The 15,478-nt window shown below is 40.2% G+C and overlaps 1 protein-coding gene across 1 annotated transcript; it reads right to left on the minus strand.

Moving 5' to 3' along the window:
• Positions 1-467: 467 nt before the first annotated feature.
• On the minus strand, positions 468-15,478 carry stk40 (serine/threonine kinase 40). Its single transcript, XM_083555849.1, has 11 exons — positions 15,224-15,478; positions 12,598-12,724; positions 12,233-12,318; positions 11,665-11,808; positions 10,259-10,483; positions 10,026-10,078; positions 6,631-6,746; positions 5,339-5,483; positions 5,035-5,154; positions 3,975-4,059; positions 468-3,866 (listed from the first exon to the last, which is right to left on the minus strand). The coding sequence occupies exons 2-11, from the start codon at positions 12,713-12,715 to the stop codon at positions 3,648-3,650; spliced, it is 1,311 nt and encodes a 436-aa protein (XP_083411975.1). The 5' UTR covers positions 12,716-12,724; positions 15,224-15,478; the 3' UTR covers positions 468-3,647.

Consider the following 15,478-nt stretch of genomic DNA (forward strand, 5'->3'; position numbering starts at 1 on the left):
CACCTCAACAATAAAATCCTTAACATGTGTAAAATGACTTTGAACCACTCCTCTATACATTCTTAGATTAGTCTATACAAGTTTCTCTCAAATTGGTTGATGTTATACTCTTGCAACAGTTGGCATTTTATAAATTTATCTGAAAATAAAATATTTATAATATATATTTAATTGTTGTGGCTCTTAATGACACAAACAAAATGGCTTTACCATGACAATGGGTGGACATCCTGATTATGTTAACAGCAAGCATGTCCTGTAGATGCACTCCGACTTCTTCCTGTGTGACATTAGTATTCCACTAGAGGGCACCTCAGAAGATACAACACACAGGTTCACACGGAGAGCTGCTAAATCAACCAGTCCTATAACTTATCTGCTGATTGGCTTAGTGGCATATTTGACTAAAGCCATGATCAAAGATAGCAATGTTCACAGTCAAATGATTAATGAACTAAGCCAGGATGTTCCATATCAAATTTATTGCTGACATGCATGTAGAGATTTTATGAAGTACAAAAATATGTCATTTATACAAATTTTATCTCTGTACAATTACCCAGTTTCTTCTTTATCTATCCAAACAAGCAGCTTACGACACCAAACGAATAGGCTTTTAAACTATTTTCACCATTATCTCTTTTTACACCATTTTCCAGTTAGCCGACATGTTTATAGGACAGGACGGGACGGGGCAGAATTACAGACTATAAAACAAATTCTCCCAATTTAGCGCTGAGATGATTTTTCTGTATTTTGTTGTTTTTTTTAGTGTATTATCAACTGGATTACAAAAGCAAAAAAACCCAAAAAATAAAAACAAACAACAAAAATAAACATACAGCTACACTAAAATTATCTGGCAACCTAAATGTATCCAAATCATGCATTATTTGATGTAGAAAACAATATAGCTCACAAACATAAATGTGTCATGCTGCAAATACACAGCGTGGCGCTACAGGGGGGAAAGAAAAGAGCGGGGTTGTGATGCAGGGAGTGGTTTTGAAAAGACACTTACATGGGGCATTGAGCAACAATTATGGCCCAAGTTAAGGTACTGAAAACACAACCACTCCACCGAAGTCACATTCAAAACTCACAGATTTGTGGTAAGATGGGGACGCTTGGGCGGGTCACTACACTTCTATGAATTATGGCTGCAGTGACATTTTTATTTCAGTGGGGAGCTAGTACTTACAAATGCCCCTTAACTGCCAAACACAGAACTCACAAGTCATCTACAATACTGCAATAGATTTTAAAATATTCACATTGAGGTGGGAGCACACTAATGCTTTCAATAGTGGCAGGCAACATTACTTTGATAAATACTCCTCATGTTGATGCCATGGTGCGACTTTGCTTGATGGCAGCCTACTGTTCTAGCTACATCAGGATGGGATTTACACACCCGCCACTGGAGTGTGTTGTATTAAACTTGCAGGATAAAGTCTACATAAATCCTTAATGTCATAATGCGCTATAGTTTTCTTTGTCTAAAAATAGAGCTATGCAAAGTCAGTCTTGTTATTAATGTAGCTTAAGAAACCATCAGGATTATGGCGACATTCACTCAGACTAAAGGGTTAAAAAAAATAATAAACAACCTTCACTGGGGATTACTGGGCGCAAAGAAAAAATATATATAAAATCACAGCAATACTTTTGAATTGGATTATGTGATGATCTCATGATACTTCACACCTTACAAGGATAGAGGCAGTGTTCAAAATAATAGATGGAAGCAAGACCATTTGTACACAGTGAATAAATAACACCCTAAAAAATAAAAATAAATGAAAGTCAAGCAAAGCTAAACAGTTTCACTCATGCTTTCTGTCAAACTGATTTGCACTTAAAAAAATTGAGCACAAAACTTAAAGAAAGAAATTACCACTGAGAAGCTCAGAAGCATACAGTACTGGATTATGCTTTTCCCCCTAATATTAGTGAACCAGGCAGGCCCCTCACAAGATAAGTCACAGGTTCAGAGGCTGATGCAAGATGACCACCTGTTTACTAATATACTAGACCACTGAAGGTACAAAAATCACCATTCACTGTTGAAATCTGAATCTAAGGCAAGATATCCTGTGGCAATGGTTTATACAAGTAGCTTAGATGGGATTGGTGAGCAGTCTGGCAAGATTATAAATATTTATATCCTATGACTCATCAAAAGTGAATAGGAAAACATAAAAATGTGATCAATGAATGTATCAACAGAGAACTGCACTCATAATCTTTATATACATGTGAGAAACCGACAATGGCACCGAAAACCGAAGATGGGAATTGGGGTATGGTATATATGCCTAGGTTCCCAGGTTGAGATTTAGTGGCTATTTCCCAGTACAAATAAAGCCAAAGATTCGGCTTAATATGGTGAGGCAGAAAAGGAGTGCTGGCTTGTTTTCAGAACGGCAGCTCAAGATGTTGGCTGTGGTCATCACAGGAGCCGGGAAGAGATTAAAGTCCACACTTCCGGGGGCTTAATGGAGCTTAAACTTCCGCATGACTGCAGCCTTAGCCATTCTGCTTCTGACAGCTCTCTCATCTATGGTTGCTCTGGGACCTCTAATACGCAATCATAGGAACGAAAACCAGAAGGCATGCCCTTGGAACTCCGGTAATTTAGTCTATTTGGACAGAGGTGTTATTAAAAAATAAAACAAAGAAAGAAGTTTTTAGACCCACTGCAGCCAACTGCACCTTTAGCCGATCAGTAAAGAATATCGTACCTCACAGGGCAGCAGGTTCAAAGCAGCAGCTTTCGGGACTATTTTTGGCATCTAGATTTTAAACTGTAGAGTGCTAGCTGCCTGTGAATGCCCAATCAAGAAAAAAAGTGTACAGAGTCCTTGTATTACAATATAATTTAAGAACCAACAACAATAAACTAATAAATGGTAAGGGAAAATATTTTTTTTTTCCAAAATGCTACCTTTTTAACAGGAGAGGGGAGCAAAGCTTATTCAGATTATGAAGAAAAATGTATCGCTGGTTTTGACATGCCAGAACTCTGATGATAATGATGATAATAATAATAATAATAATAATAATAATAATAATAATGCTCTTCACCTGTGCTTGTGGTCAAATCCCCACATTTGGATACCTGTTTTTGTTTTTTTCAAAACTATTGAGAGCACAGTTCTACACAGACTGAGAGACAGAAACAGATATGTTAAGAGGTAGATTTGCAATTGTGGATGTAGATGGAGCCAAGGATGGATGGGTGTGGTTGACTAAAAGACTGAGGAACACATGGAGGGATGACATCTGAGGCCAGGTGATCAGAGTTGTTCCCCTTGGAAAGTGCTGAGTAGAAAAGGAGAATGAGAGGTGTGTGTTATGTGTGCGTGTGCACGCACCCATTTGCTACATGATTCAGTTCCGGTATTGCTGCTAATGTCTGTATGGCAGAGTGAGGGGGAGGGGGTATAGGTTGGGGCTCAGAACCCAGAAGTCTTGTGTGCTGCTCAAAAAAAAAAAAAAAAAAAAAAGTCACCTTCTTTAAGCAGTGAGAAGAGCAGATGAGAGATAACTGTCTAACGTGCTGCATCTCCTCACCCAAACGCTCTTTAAAGCAACCACACGCACACACGAATCCAGCTGCATGGCATAGCCTGTGCACAGTGACTCTACTTCCTGAGGAAGCGCTGGGCCAGTATGGCTGCATCTAGAGGGCTGACAGGCTGCGCATCGTGACCCAGGCGCCTCACTGGTGGCACACTGCCAAACTGCCTCTTGGTAAGGAAGCTCTTGGCCTCATGAATAGTGTTCTTCTCCTCAGCTAGTAGCAGCTGTTGGCGCATGTAGTTCTCAAACTCGTACTGTGATGACTCTTCAGTTACCTTCACCTGAACACAGAGATGATTAAGTCACACTGAAGCATATACACAAAGCACAGCGTTCTTTGCAATGCATCAGAAGTAATTGTTTGACCAGACAGCCATCTTTGCACTGACCTCCTGCAGATGCTCTGGTTGGTTGAGCTGATCATCGATGTCTGGTACTACCTGCAGTGGGCCGCTCACTGATGAGACAGAATGCCTACAAAACACATGCCCAAAAAAATGCAGGATAAAATTAGGGTATGCTTCATTAAAACCACAGAAAAGGCAGTGACTCAATCTGTCTACGGTGTTTTAAAAGCAAAGGTAACAAGCTTGAATCTAAAATTGAGTAAAATCAATCACTTTCCATCACCACCCTATAGGTTCCACTGTGAAACTTCGTATTGGAAAATGGCACATGGAACGTCTTGATTTCTATAAAATGAATTATTTTGTTTTCCTACAATGGTGGCTCATGTTAAAAGATATTCTCTAGCTGTCTATTTCTTTACAACATGCCAACATTTTAAACACAACTGGAGTCACTGGCTGAGCTGATTATTACTAGTGGGGGTCACCAATGAAAGGCATTCATAATTTCCATTTAGTTGTTTTTGCCCACATAAATGGCTATAATAAGCTGGAAGCTCTAATGAATGGACAACGTATGAGCAGTGAGTAATTGAAAAAATCAAAAACCATGACCTGCATAATACTTGAAGATTCACTTGTTTAATAACTAAAGAAAATAAATAAAAAAAATAAAAAGACAGATTTCATAGTTTTTTTTATTAGCTGGTTGACATGAAGTCTTACTCAACACTAAGTGTTGAAATGTATTTACAAGTTCTGAGAACTGCAGTTAGGAAAACAAAATTGATCACAGAAAATGATGACAAAACAAAAATAAATCATGCACAGCCTTAAGAAAACCACAGCCATGAGAATCAATATTGCAAAATTTTATGTAATCAGAAGTGTGGTCTCACTAGAGTCGGTCAGACAAGTAGACTAGTGTGAGCATCAGACAGACCAAACCCCAGGACAAAAGCAAAACAAAATATAGTCCAATGTATGCTTCTTATAATAATGCTATTAAAATCATTAGAAGTGCTCTTTTAGACGAGTACTATAAAAGGACAGGATGTCAGCAGGGATCTGAGCAGCTAGGAGACAGAGTCGAGACACTCACCAGGAGGCAATAATGCCGCTGAGAGACTCGAGGACCTCTGATGCAGTCAGTCTCTGCTGGGGATCCAGCACCAACAACTTGCGAATCAAACACACTGTGCTCTCTGACACCCGGCCATCCCTGCACACCAGCACAAACAAATAACTTATGCAACAGACCAGACCGAATACATTCTTTAATTAACAAGACATTTTGATGGAGTTTCCTCGGGTGTTCTAATTTATTCGAATATTTTTCTTTTTGACTATCTGTGGTTCCAAGATCAGCTGATGAGGCGTTTGAAGTGCATGTGTGTAGCACTCACTCTGGGATGGAGTACTCAGCAGCCTTGATTTTGCGAAAGAGCTCTTGAGGTATGCTGTCATAAAAGGGGAACTGGCCATAGAGCATGGTGAACAGCACCACGCCGAGAGCCCACATATCACTGGGCTTTCCACGGTACGGACGACCTGCAACACAGTATTCGACACTTTGGTTGGAACAACCAAACAACCACTGGTGGTATAACCACCTGTTAATGACATGAGCAGCATGTGATTAAAATGTTGTACAAAGAAATGACCACAAAAGCTACTACAGCAAGAAGCATGTCCTGTTTACGACCGGTAAAGAAGCATGAGTCACTGCTAATGACAGCTACGGTGTTATCACCTTCGCCATATCCTGTACATCGAGATACTTGTTTACACTGACGCTTCGTGTTGTCCCTCCCTGAACTATAGCCTCAGCTGTACTCTCACTCTTAATTAGCATATCGAGTTAATTTATACAATTAAAGCAAAAGCAATGAGACACAAAAGAAAGCTAGGGAGGGAAAAAGAAAGAAAGAAAGAAAATGGAAGATGGGAAGAATTGCGAGAAAGAGAGAGAGAGAAGGAAGCAGGAGGAGTTTCCCCCTCAGGATGACTCATTGCGATGACTCATTCAGGCAGCGCTTCATTGTTTTTTTGTCACGTTCTGCTGATCTACGAGCCCTTTGTTTTCATGTGAACAGAAGTGCAAATAAATGCTGAACGATTTACACCAACTGACCAAACTATAGTAAAATCACAGCCATAAGTTACTGAAAACCGGAAGTGAGAAATTATGATTGGTTACACAACCTAAAAGCTATTTTGCCACAATGCTGGCTTATTTCTATTGTTTTACAACAATATTTCTTGAAGACAATTCAATCTAAATATTTTATATTGATTATAATTGTATTACTTAAGTATGTACCCGTGAATCTAATGATAATTTTAATAAAATGTGCTCTGTTGGTGGAACAGTTTGGGAAAAAGAAAAAAAAACCCTCCATAGCATATTAACTAACCAAGGTGGGGCTGTGGTGGATTTGGGTCTAGAATACAGGATGAGAAGTCAGGAATAACGGACAATTGCTTGCACATTCCACTTAATGCTATAGACAAATGTACATACTGAACCGCTGTTATATTAAATAATAGACAATAAATAAATCCTGTCCATCGTCCATGTTCAATATCACAAAGCAGGGACAATTCACTGGTGCTACATATACAAGCCATAATCTGCAGGGTGCAGGGAGGGTTGGAGGACAGTGGTGATATGGTTTAAGAAATAGTTTCATCATACCACTTAGGACATCTGGGCTTATATAGGCCGGGCTGCCTCTCTGGTCCTTCAGAAGATCGTCTTCGCTCACCAAATGCTTGCCAAGGCAGAAGTTGGTGATCGTGATCCGGTGTGTCCTGAAACAAATAAACATGCACAAATTTATATAAAAATCAGTATATTGTAATATTTAATGCGCTCTTCTTGTCTGCAAAGAACCATGCAGTTTAAATGAGATTTGCATTTCAAAGAAGGGGTCACTTTTGCAAATGGAGCAGGCTCTGTGTGAACTCCAAGCAAAGTTAATTTGCAGGCTACAAAAAAAAAAAAAGTGATAAGGGAAATCAGTTTTAATGAGAATTAATTAAAAGAAATATTGTGCAAGAGGCAGAATTATTTGATATGCAAAATATATTTGGTAATGCCACAATTTACATTGAAAACTCTCAAACATTCTATTTGCGAGAGAAAAGCGGGGGATAGCTGCACATGTGCAAACACACTGCATTCAGGTTGCTGGAGGAGCACTGAATGTGTCTGTATGAACATGTTTGGTATTTGTGTCAGTGTCATCACGACTAAACTGATGTGGGTGGCAGAGATCCACAGCACGAGTGAGGGAGAGCTGTAATAGCCTGCCTTTACACGGAACAAAACTAAACATGACAGCACACACATAAGTAACCCCTTTTGACAAACAAGTGAGTCAACCTGTGGCTTAGCACAAGCGCTTGGATGACTAACCTATCACAGTACAGGGATGTGATCCAAGCTATTTCAGTGCATGCATACAAACAGCACATTGCGCACACACACAAACACCAAGTACATCAGGGACATGCATGGAGCAAGCTCCTCAGTAGATATGTCTGCTCCAACACAGAGCTGAATACAGCTTTCCCAAAAGCAGTCATCATAGCTTGTGATTGCAAAGCTTTATTCAGTCACATCCTCTTCCTAAGCTTCCCCAAAATTCTCTCTCACTTTCACACCCTGACAATGACTCACATGCACAGAGCTATAATGTGGCAGATTTTTCCCCGGGCTCACAGGCTTAAATGCAAAATCAGGTTCTAGAGCTGAAAACCCACACTCATGTGGTGTCTGATGGTCATGCTAAACTTTCCCACCACATCTGTTCCATCTTCACTGTGGTCAACACCATTATGATTTAGTCCAGATTTCCCTGGTCACAGTCTAAGTCTGCAGCTTTGTGAACCCCCCCCCCCTCAGTCTGTGAGCAGTTGCCATGGCTGAGGCACATTTGATTTGACTTTGTGATTAATCATGTAGGGTGAGCCCCTCTCGATTACTAACAAGACAATCACTAAGTAACGTCTAAACGCAAATCAAATTCAAATCCATGAATTTGAGTTTGTGTAATTTGCGTTAGAGGGCAAGGACAAAATTTAAGAACAATCATGTGACGTGAAATGATTTGCCAGGTCATACACAAATAGAATAAGCACATGGCGACTTAGTACTTTTACGCGGCCTAAAAGTGCTTAGTTTATAACCCAAGTTTTTATTGCTGTGCACACAAGATGATCAGTGCCTACAGTACCCAACTAATCCATCCATGTTTTTAAATTGCATTTCTCTTTTTTGTTCCCAAACAAAATAGTGATAAAGTCAGACGAACAGGATCGACAGCTCATAGGATTATTTTTGTGACAAATACTAGTCAGCATGCTTCAATCATGAAGCTGCCTCAGGATGCTTTCTTATTTTTTATTTATTTTTTTGCAGGTGAGCAAACTGATAGCGCCTGCTCTTTTGCCTGAAACGAAAAACAGCTGCACTGATGGGAAAAGTTAAAATATTTTTATGCAAGGAATTTTTAGGCCTCCAGGCAAAGAACCAACATGGGAAGGCTTTCAGTGAAGAAAAACTAAACCAGGTTCCTATCTGAATCAAAGAAACAGACAAAACACAAACGCTTTACTGTCCAGAGGATAATGTGTCTGGGCCTAATGCAAGCTGATTTGGAGCTTAAAACGAAAACCTCTTTAACAACTAACAACTTGATGGAGCACAGGTGTAGACACACAGGAGAAAACCACATTGCCAAATTCTCCGAAACTCTCCCTCTCAAATAAGCTGCCATTTGAAAGAAAGGGAACAAAAACCCTGAAGTTTGCTCCAACAGAGTGGCCTCTTTGTAGAAACAGCCCTATGGACCCCTAGTGACAGGCAAAGTGTGTGTGCTCAGCAGGACTTGAGAGGTTAAACACAGCTGTTTGAGAAGTGCGAGTTGAGAAATAGACTTCACAGTAGGAAGCCATACCTCACACAGTGACCCAAAACACCACTTGTTAACCTCTTGCTTAACAGGCTACTCATAGTGACAACAGCTGTGTGTTTGTCATTTAAGTGAGTTTGTACTTAATTCTTGGAAACCAATCAGTTCTTTTATTATAAAAGAGCTGAAATTTGCAGCTGGATGGCAGCAGAAAAATCCCATACATGGCTCAGTCAAAATCAGAACAAAAGTTGCAGCCTCAAATCGTTAGGTTTGATTTCGCAATCAGCAGAAGGAACAGGTTGAAAAGACGAAAGAGTACTTGTGGAAAAACTGCAGAGGGGAGAGATGCCAGAGTGACGTGTGAGCATGCATGTGTGTGACTCAGCTCTGAGTTATGGATTCTTTGGCAGTATTCTGTATTGTCTCCAGCTGGGACAGAGTGTTCTGCACTCCAGCACCACTGAGCCAGGCAGAGTCACTTTAATCACCATAGGAGACATGTGTGCGTCTGTGTGTGTGAGCAAAATTAAATGAATGGTGCTTCATGTGCAGCCTCTGAGTGGTCTAATTAATTTAGCTTTGCTAATAATTCAGCATTTTGCCAAGTACAGTACAGTTACTTCGTGGAAATCTCGATGAAAATTACTCAGCATATATATGCAAAGCATGTCAGAAAATCGACTATTTTAACTCTAAATGTCACGAGAGTTGCAGTTGGTAAATTATAAGCTGGAATGGAGGAGACTCACATGGTACATTGTACAGTGCGTGTTCCAAGTTTTGACTAGTAGTGAGAGTTGCTTGTGGTCTCAACCTGGCCTCAAGTGGCACATACATGAACTATGAAATGGGATTTTCAAGGTTTTTATTGCTGCATACTTTTCATTTAAAGCAAACCTTCCATTTAATATCTGGCTTTAATTAATTAGAAAGAAAAAGAATAATAGTGTCTGGAAATGCCTACAGCGTCAGAAAGTCTGAATTCTGCAGGGTATACAGCTTTCATTTCACCAGCTGAACTGAACCATAACTGTTGTGGTTTCACCTAATATTCATTCCCTCTTCCAGAGAATACATGTTGAGCATGTTGTGCAATGCCTTGTCTTTCCAAAAGCCAGAATGATTTAGTTCTATGCAACATGTGAAAGGTGAATCAGCAGCGAGGTCTTACCTTTTGTTAAGCACCATGTTTCCAAGCTTCAAGTCTCGGTGCACAATGTTTTTCTGCATTGATAACAAAAGAAAAAAAAAAAAATTATATATATATATATATATATATATATATATATATATATATATATATATATATATATATATATATATATACACATTTAAATTGATAATACCATACAATTTGTAGCTTTGTATATCATTTGTTTTATCTACCAACAATCTACTGCTCACCTTATGCAGAGCCTCAACCACTCGCACTACATCACAGAAGATGACTATGGCCTCACGCTCACTGAGCCTTTTCTCTTTGATGACATAGTGTTGCAGGTTAATGAGATCCACTGTTTTGTCACTGAAGTCATGAGCACACAGGCAGTCCAGCACAAGACAGATCCGCTTCTTCATCCTGCGTGATCTACTGGCCTCCAAATCCTCCACGATGTCACAGGAGCGATCCTGAGCAGTTCCCAGAAAAGGAAAAGGAGAACAGTGCTTTATAATTAACTACTAAAAGCAACATGTCATTTCCAAATGACAGACAAAATCCTAGCATTCAAAACTGCATCAAACCGATAAATCACTGTAAACAAAAAGGTATAGATGTGAATAGGCAAGTAAATGATGGAGGAAACATACAGCATTCTAAAGACAAGCTAATCATTAAATATTATGACATGTGCTGCTGTAGGGCATATAATAAGAAATATGCCTTCCAGCATCATATGCCATAATATTTCATGTCATTTGGTCATTCACTCTGCAACAGACATCAGTGGTTGAACTGATATGCATTCAAATCCCGAACAGCAGACAGACAATGTAGCTGTAATCCTGAGTAAGAAGCACAACCACAAGCCTGGAGATGTCATTTAACCCGCTGCTATTCAGTTCTCTGAGAATACTGCTCACAGCTAGGTTCCGCTTGACATTTTATTCCTGTACAGCTGTATAACGATTGCTCGGTTAGTAAAATGTAAAACTGCAAGGCTAAGGACATTTCCTAGCTGCTATTTGATATGCTTGAGTGAGATTTAACTATTGCAATTAGTTTAAACAATAGTTTTGATACATGCAAAATGCACACACACACACACACACAGCCTTGACAAACAATGCTGGATAGGCCTTGCTCTAGTCAAATATAGCTGGACATTGATTGCTAACATGAATGGGCTGAGGTAAGACCTTCCCTGAAGACCTAGAGCTTAGCCATAGATTAAAGGCCCAGTGGACAGGAGTCATATTAACTCAATAAATCAATAGTGCATGAATGGCATGCACAGCTAAGCAGCATATTGGTGAAGCCTTGCTTTGCTGGTAGAAAGGTAGCAAAGGCTGCAAAGCTGATGAGTGAGTCGGAAAAGAATGCCTGGCTCAAACAGAAACTAAACTAACCGATGAGTCATATTGAGTGCTGTGGAGAGAAATGTTCCTGTCAAAGTAATGTTTACATTACAAATAACACAGGAGGAGCCCGAACAGGACTTTGTGGAACAAACCAAGTCCAATCTCAACAGCTGCATAAAGGAATCTTTGATATATTGCATTAACAAGTTAGAAACAGACCCATATTAAAGGTCCTGTTATTTAACCTGTAATTGTAGCTACCAGTTTGTTTCTCTGTGTTTTGACTATACCTGAAAGAGGCCATGGTGATGCACCACTCCATCCTGATTGTGAAGGAGCGACAACAGTGAGTACTCTGTGTGCAGCAGCATCTTGCCTTGTCTTTCCTCCTGTGTCTCTCCAGACGAGTCTGCACGTTCCTCTAGGGTCAAAATCTGAAAGAGAGTTCAAAGAACAAAAGGTCATGACCTCAAAAGACAAGATGGCATCCACACCTTCTCAACAACCTTATCATCACAGTTGTGAATTCTTGATCACACATAAAATGAACATGGACAATACACAAGAGACACTACGCTCTTAAGAGAAGAATGGGGGTAAAAAGTTCACTCAGGGCAGTGTCTCTACAGGCTTCTTGACTCATTATCTAACAGCACACCATAAAGTAGGTGAATTGCCCATGATGGTCAAATCTCAACTTTACATCAGGCAAATCTCTTGTAGGTCATAAACGCAGTCTGTTTAGAAGGTCAAAAGGTTGATACTGCTTTGAAAAAAAAAGTCTTTGTGAAATTAAATATACCAGCAAACATCAAAACCGAAGAGGAGGTTATTGGTTAAACTGATGAGTGAACTCACTTTTAGCTGGTAGAAATCATCTGTTCCATCTCTCCTGGCCAGACACTGCACTATGCTCTGCACAGGAGAGTTTCCCAGTCGAGGTCCTGTAAGCAGAGTAAGGCATTTAACAGCTGATGTTGGACCAAAAGGTACAGCTTTTCCCTTAACCAAACTAAACTTAACACTGCACTAAAAGCTCTGATATCTACAATGAATATTAATATACACCTACACACCTTGAAGTTCATTAAAATTCTGAGATGGAAGTGAAATTCCAGATGTTCACATTAAAAATTCCCACCAAGATTTAGAGCCTATCTGACATTCGAACACACACGTGCAAAACTAAACTTTTTTCCACTCGGTACCCTCAGGTCTCTTACCCAAGACAAAGGGTCCAGCTCTCTTAGCATTGTTGCCAGATATCCCAGGACAAAGGAGCTTGCTTGCCCTGCCGGATGATTCCCCTGCCCCTCTCTCTGCAACACGGCGTCTAGACATTCTGCAGATCTGCAAAAGACAAAATAGCAGATAAGGAAAAGCGTTCAAAGATCATAACCAAAGTAGATTTCTTCATGCACATGAAAACCATCAACTGTTAATTAAAAATGAAACAAACAAAGCAAATAATAAATAACAGGTTCTGAGCAGATACATGAAACGTCCAAGCAATACTGTAGTAAGCAAAACCCTGACAGAGGAAACTTGGCTCACCACATTCCAAATCAAAAAGAAAACATTCAGTACAGTGCTACCGAGGGCTTCCAGTAGACTGGCAGCAAAGGGTGAGTCACCGGCAGGAAAAAAAAAAAAAAAAAAAAAACATTTATATGGGGGGGATGGGCGCTAGCTTCAGTAAGAGATAACCCCTCCCCACCACTTTACGACAATCACAAGATCTGCCAACAGCGGTGGCCCTGAATGAATGGCAGGCCATCAAAGGTCCATTTGCATCAATAGGGATGGTTTCTGGGGTGAAATCTCCTGATGAGACTACAGCAAAACAATGGGAATAAAAGCATGAGTGATACAGTGGCCATTTAATTTGACTGAGACTGTTTGCGCACAAATTAAATTAATAAAATAAAGTTACACATAAGCAATAAATATAGTTTTTACAAACATTTTAAAACCCCGAGTACTGTAGGATTAAGCCATGAGTCTAGGGTATAGCAGAGGAAGTTTGTCTATTGGCTTGTCGAGAAACTGGTTTCTATAATTTGCTGAAACTCTCTCCCTAGTTCCTGGAAGGAGGAAGTGCATGCCTAATATTAAAGTGTGATTCACAGGACAACTGCATGGTTCCCATTTACCTAACAGTATTCAGAGAGAGAGAAAAAATAAAGGATGTATGTAATTGTGTGTAGAGAGAGAGAAAAAATAAAGGATGCATGTAATTTTTATATATACATATATATTTTGTGTGTGTGTGTGTGTGTGTGTGTGTGTCTCTAACAAAATAGAATGGTGGAAAATAAAAGGTTGAAAGGTTGGCAAAACATTACTTTGATGTAAGAAATAATAGGAATGACTTGTCTTGTATACTTTCAACAGGTCAAAAGTACATGCTCATTAATAACTTACACAATTTTCAATGCTGACAAAAAAACAAGCGTACAAGAGGAGTAAAAAAACAAACAAACCCCAAGACACACTGAATATAAACGTTCACTCCAGGCCATATCAAACAAACAAGCATTGGAAGATTTCCCTAAAACATGTCACGTCATGTTTGATTTTTTTTTTGTACTTCACATCCAGCAATTGGATCATTAAGAATTTGGGCTATCATTCATAACCAGGATTCACAATTTACACCTGCCAGGAAGCTACATAACCGGGAAAAGACCTTAAAGCCATTCTGCAGCAGTCTAGAAGGAGTAGGAGTTCACTTGGCTATGATTGTACATAAATCGTCAGTTTCATCACGATTGGATGCTTAGTCGAGCTCCAGACTGCTGACAATGCGACAGACATGCTCACATGGACATCACTAGGAGACGTATGAACAGATTCGATTGACAGCTTTGCACAATGACGCCACGACCACTCTTGCAGGTTATTGGACCTTTTTTGTAGGTCACATTTGTAGCAGTGGAAACAGTACTAGTAGTCTGTAATTGCATAGACCTTTGTTTACAAAGTGCACATTTTCAGATATCCTCCACGATCAGACAATCCACAGCTCTGGTGTAGAAAGAGAGATGATATGGTGTCAGTGGTGTGTAAACACATGCCGGTCTCATTCGCCAGGGAGCTAAATTTAAAGCCTCGAGTTTCAGCCATATGTGCGGAATTAAACGCTCGTTCTTTGATTGGTTTGCCACTTTCCTGGATACACTTTAACCAAAGGGCACCAGCACTTGATTGAACACATTGTAGCTGCCTGTGACACCTCACTGAATTCACAAAGTGGCTCTCAGATGAACGTACCTGAGAGCATTAGAGGACCGGCGGGTGGCTGCTCTTCTCGTTCACTCGGTCAAATCTCGCTAATGAGGAGTCGCTAATGAGTCTCACTGTAAGCGTTAGCACTTGGAGATTAGGAGCAGATCGGCCACAGGAAGAACAGGAACAGCGATTTTAAGGCTGCTGCTGCTCAGTTGATCAGAACGCAGACTCGGATTTGAGCTCGGATAGCTAAAAGGTAGTTAGCTTGCGTGTTCGTGTAAACAGGTCAACGTGTGTATGGGGGGTGGAAATGCAGTTTAATCCTCGACCCCAAACAAACGGGTACAGTGCATTATAACCACACACTCACTTTCCCAGCTGTTCTTTTTTGTAGCTAACTTACTCGAAGCAATGTTGCTCGAATGCTAACACCTATTTCAGCTCGGGCTAATACTACCTCATCCATATTGTTTTTCGAAAACTGAAAACCGAACCGGCTGCCTACGAGTGAGCTCAGCAGAAAATGTACCGCTTTGTAGCGAAGCAGCAGCGACGGTTAGCGCGGCTCTTTAGCGCACAGCTCAGTCCACTGACTTGACGGGCCATTTAATAACTCACCTCGAGCTAAAAAGCGCCGGGGGAATATCCTGTGTTTGTCTACACAAGCGAAGACATCTTTATCCAAACGTTTGCCGAGGAGCAGTGCAGTGACAGTTCCTCCTCACCACAATGCAGTCCTTCTTTGAAAATGCACGGCGTGTTTTTTTTCCCCCTCACAGCATTACCGAAACTGGTAATCAGGAAAAGCCTTCATGGGACTGCTGATCACATCTTTCCATAGCAGCACCACCTGACAACGGAAATGACGCACGT

Source organism: Silurus aristotelis (assembly GCF_946808225.1).
Source record: "Silurus aristotelis genome assembly, chromosome: 1".
In the NCBI taxonomy this organism is placed as follows: domain Eukaryota; kingdom Metazoa; phylum Chordata; class Actinopteri; order Siluriformes; family Siluridae; genus Silurus; species Silurus aristotelis.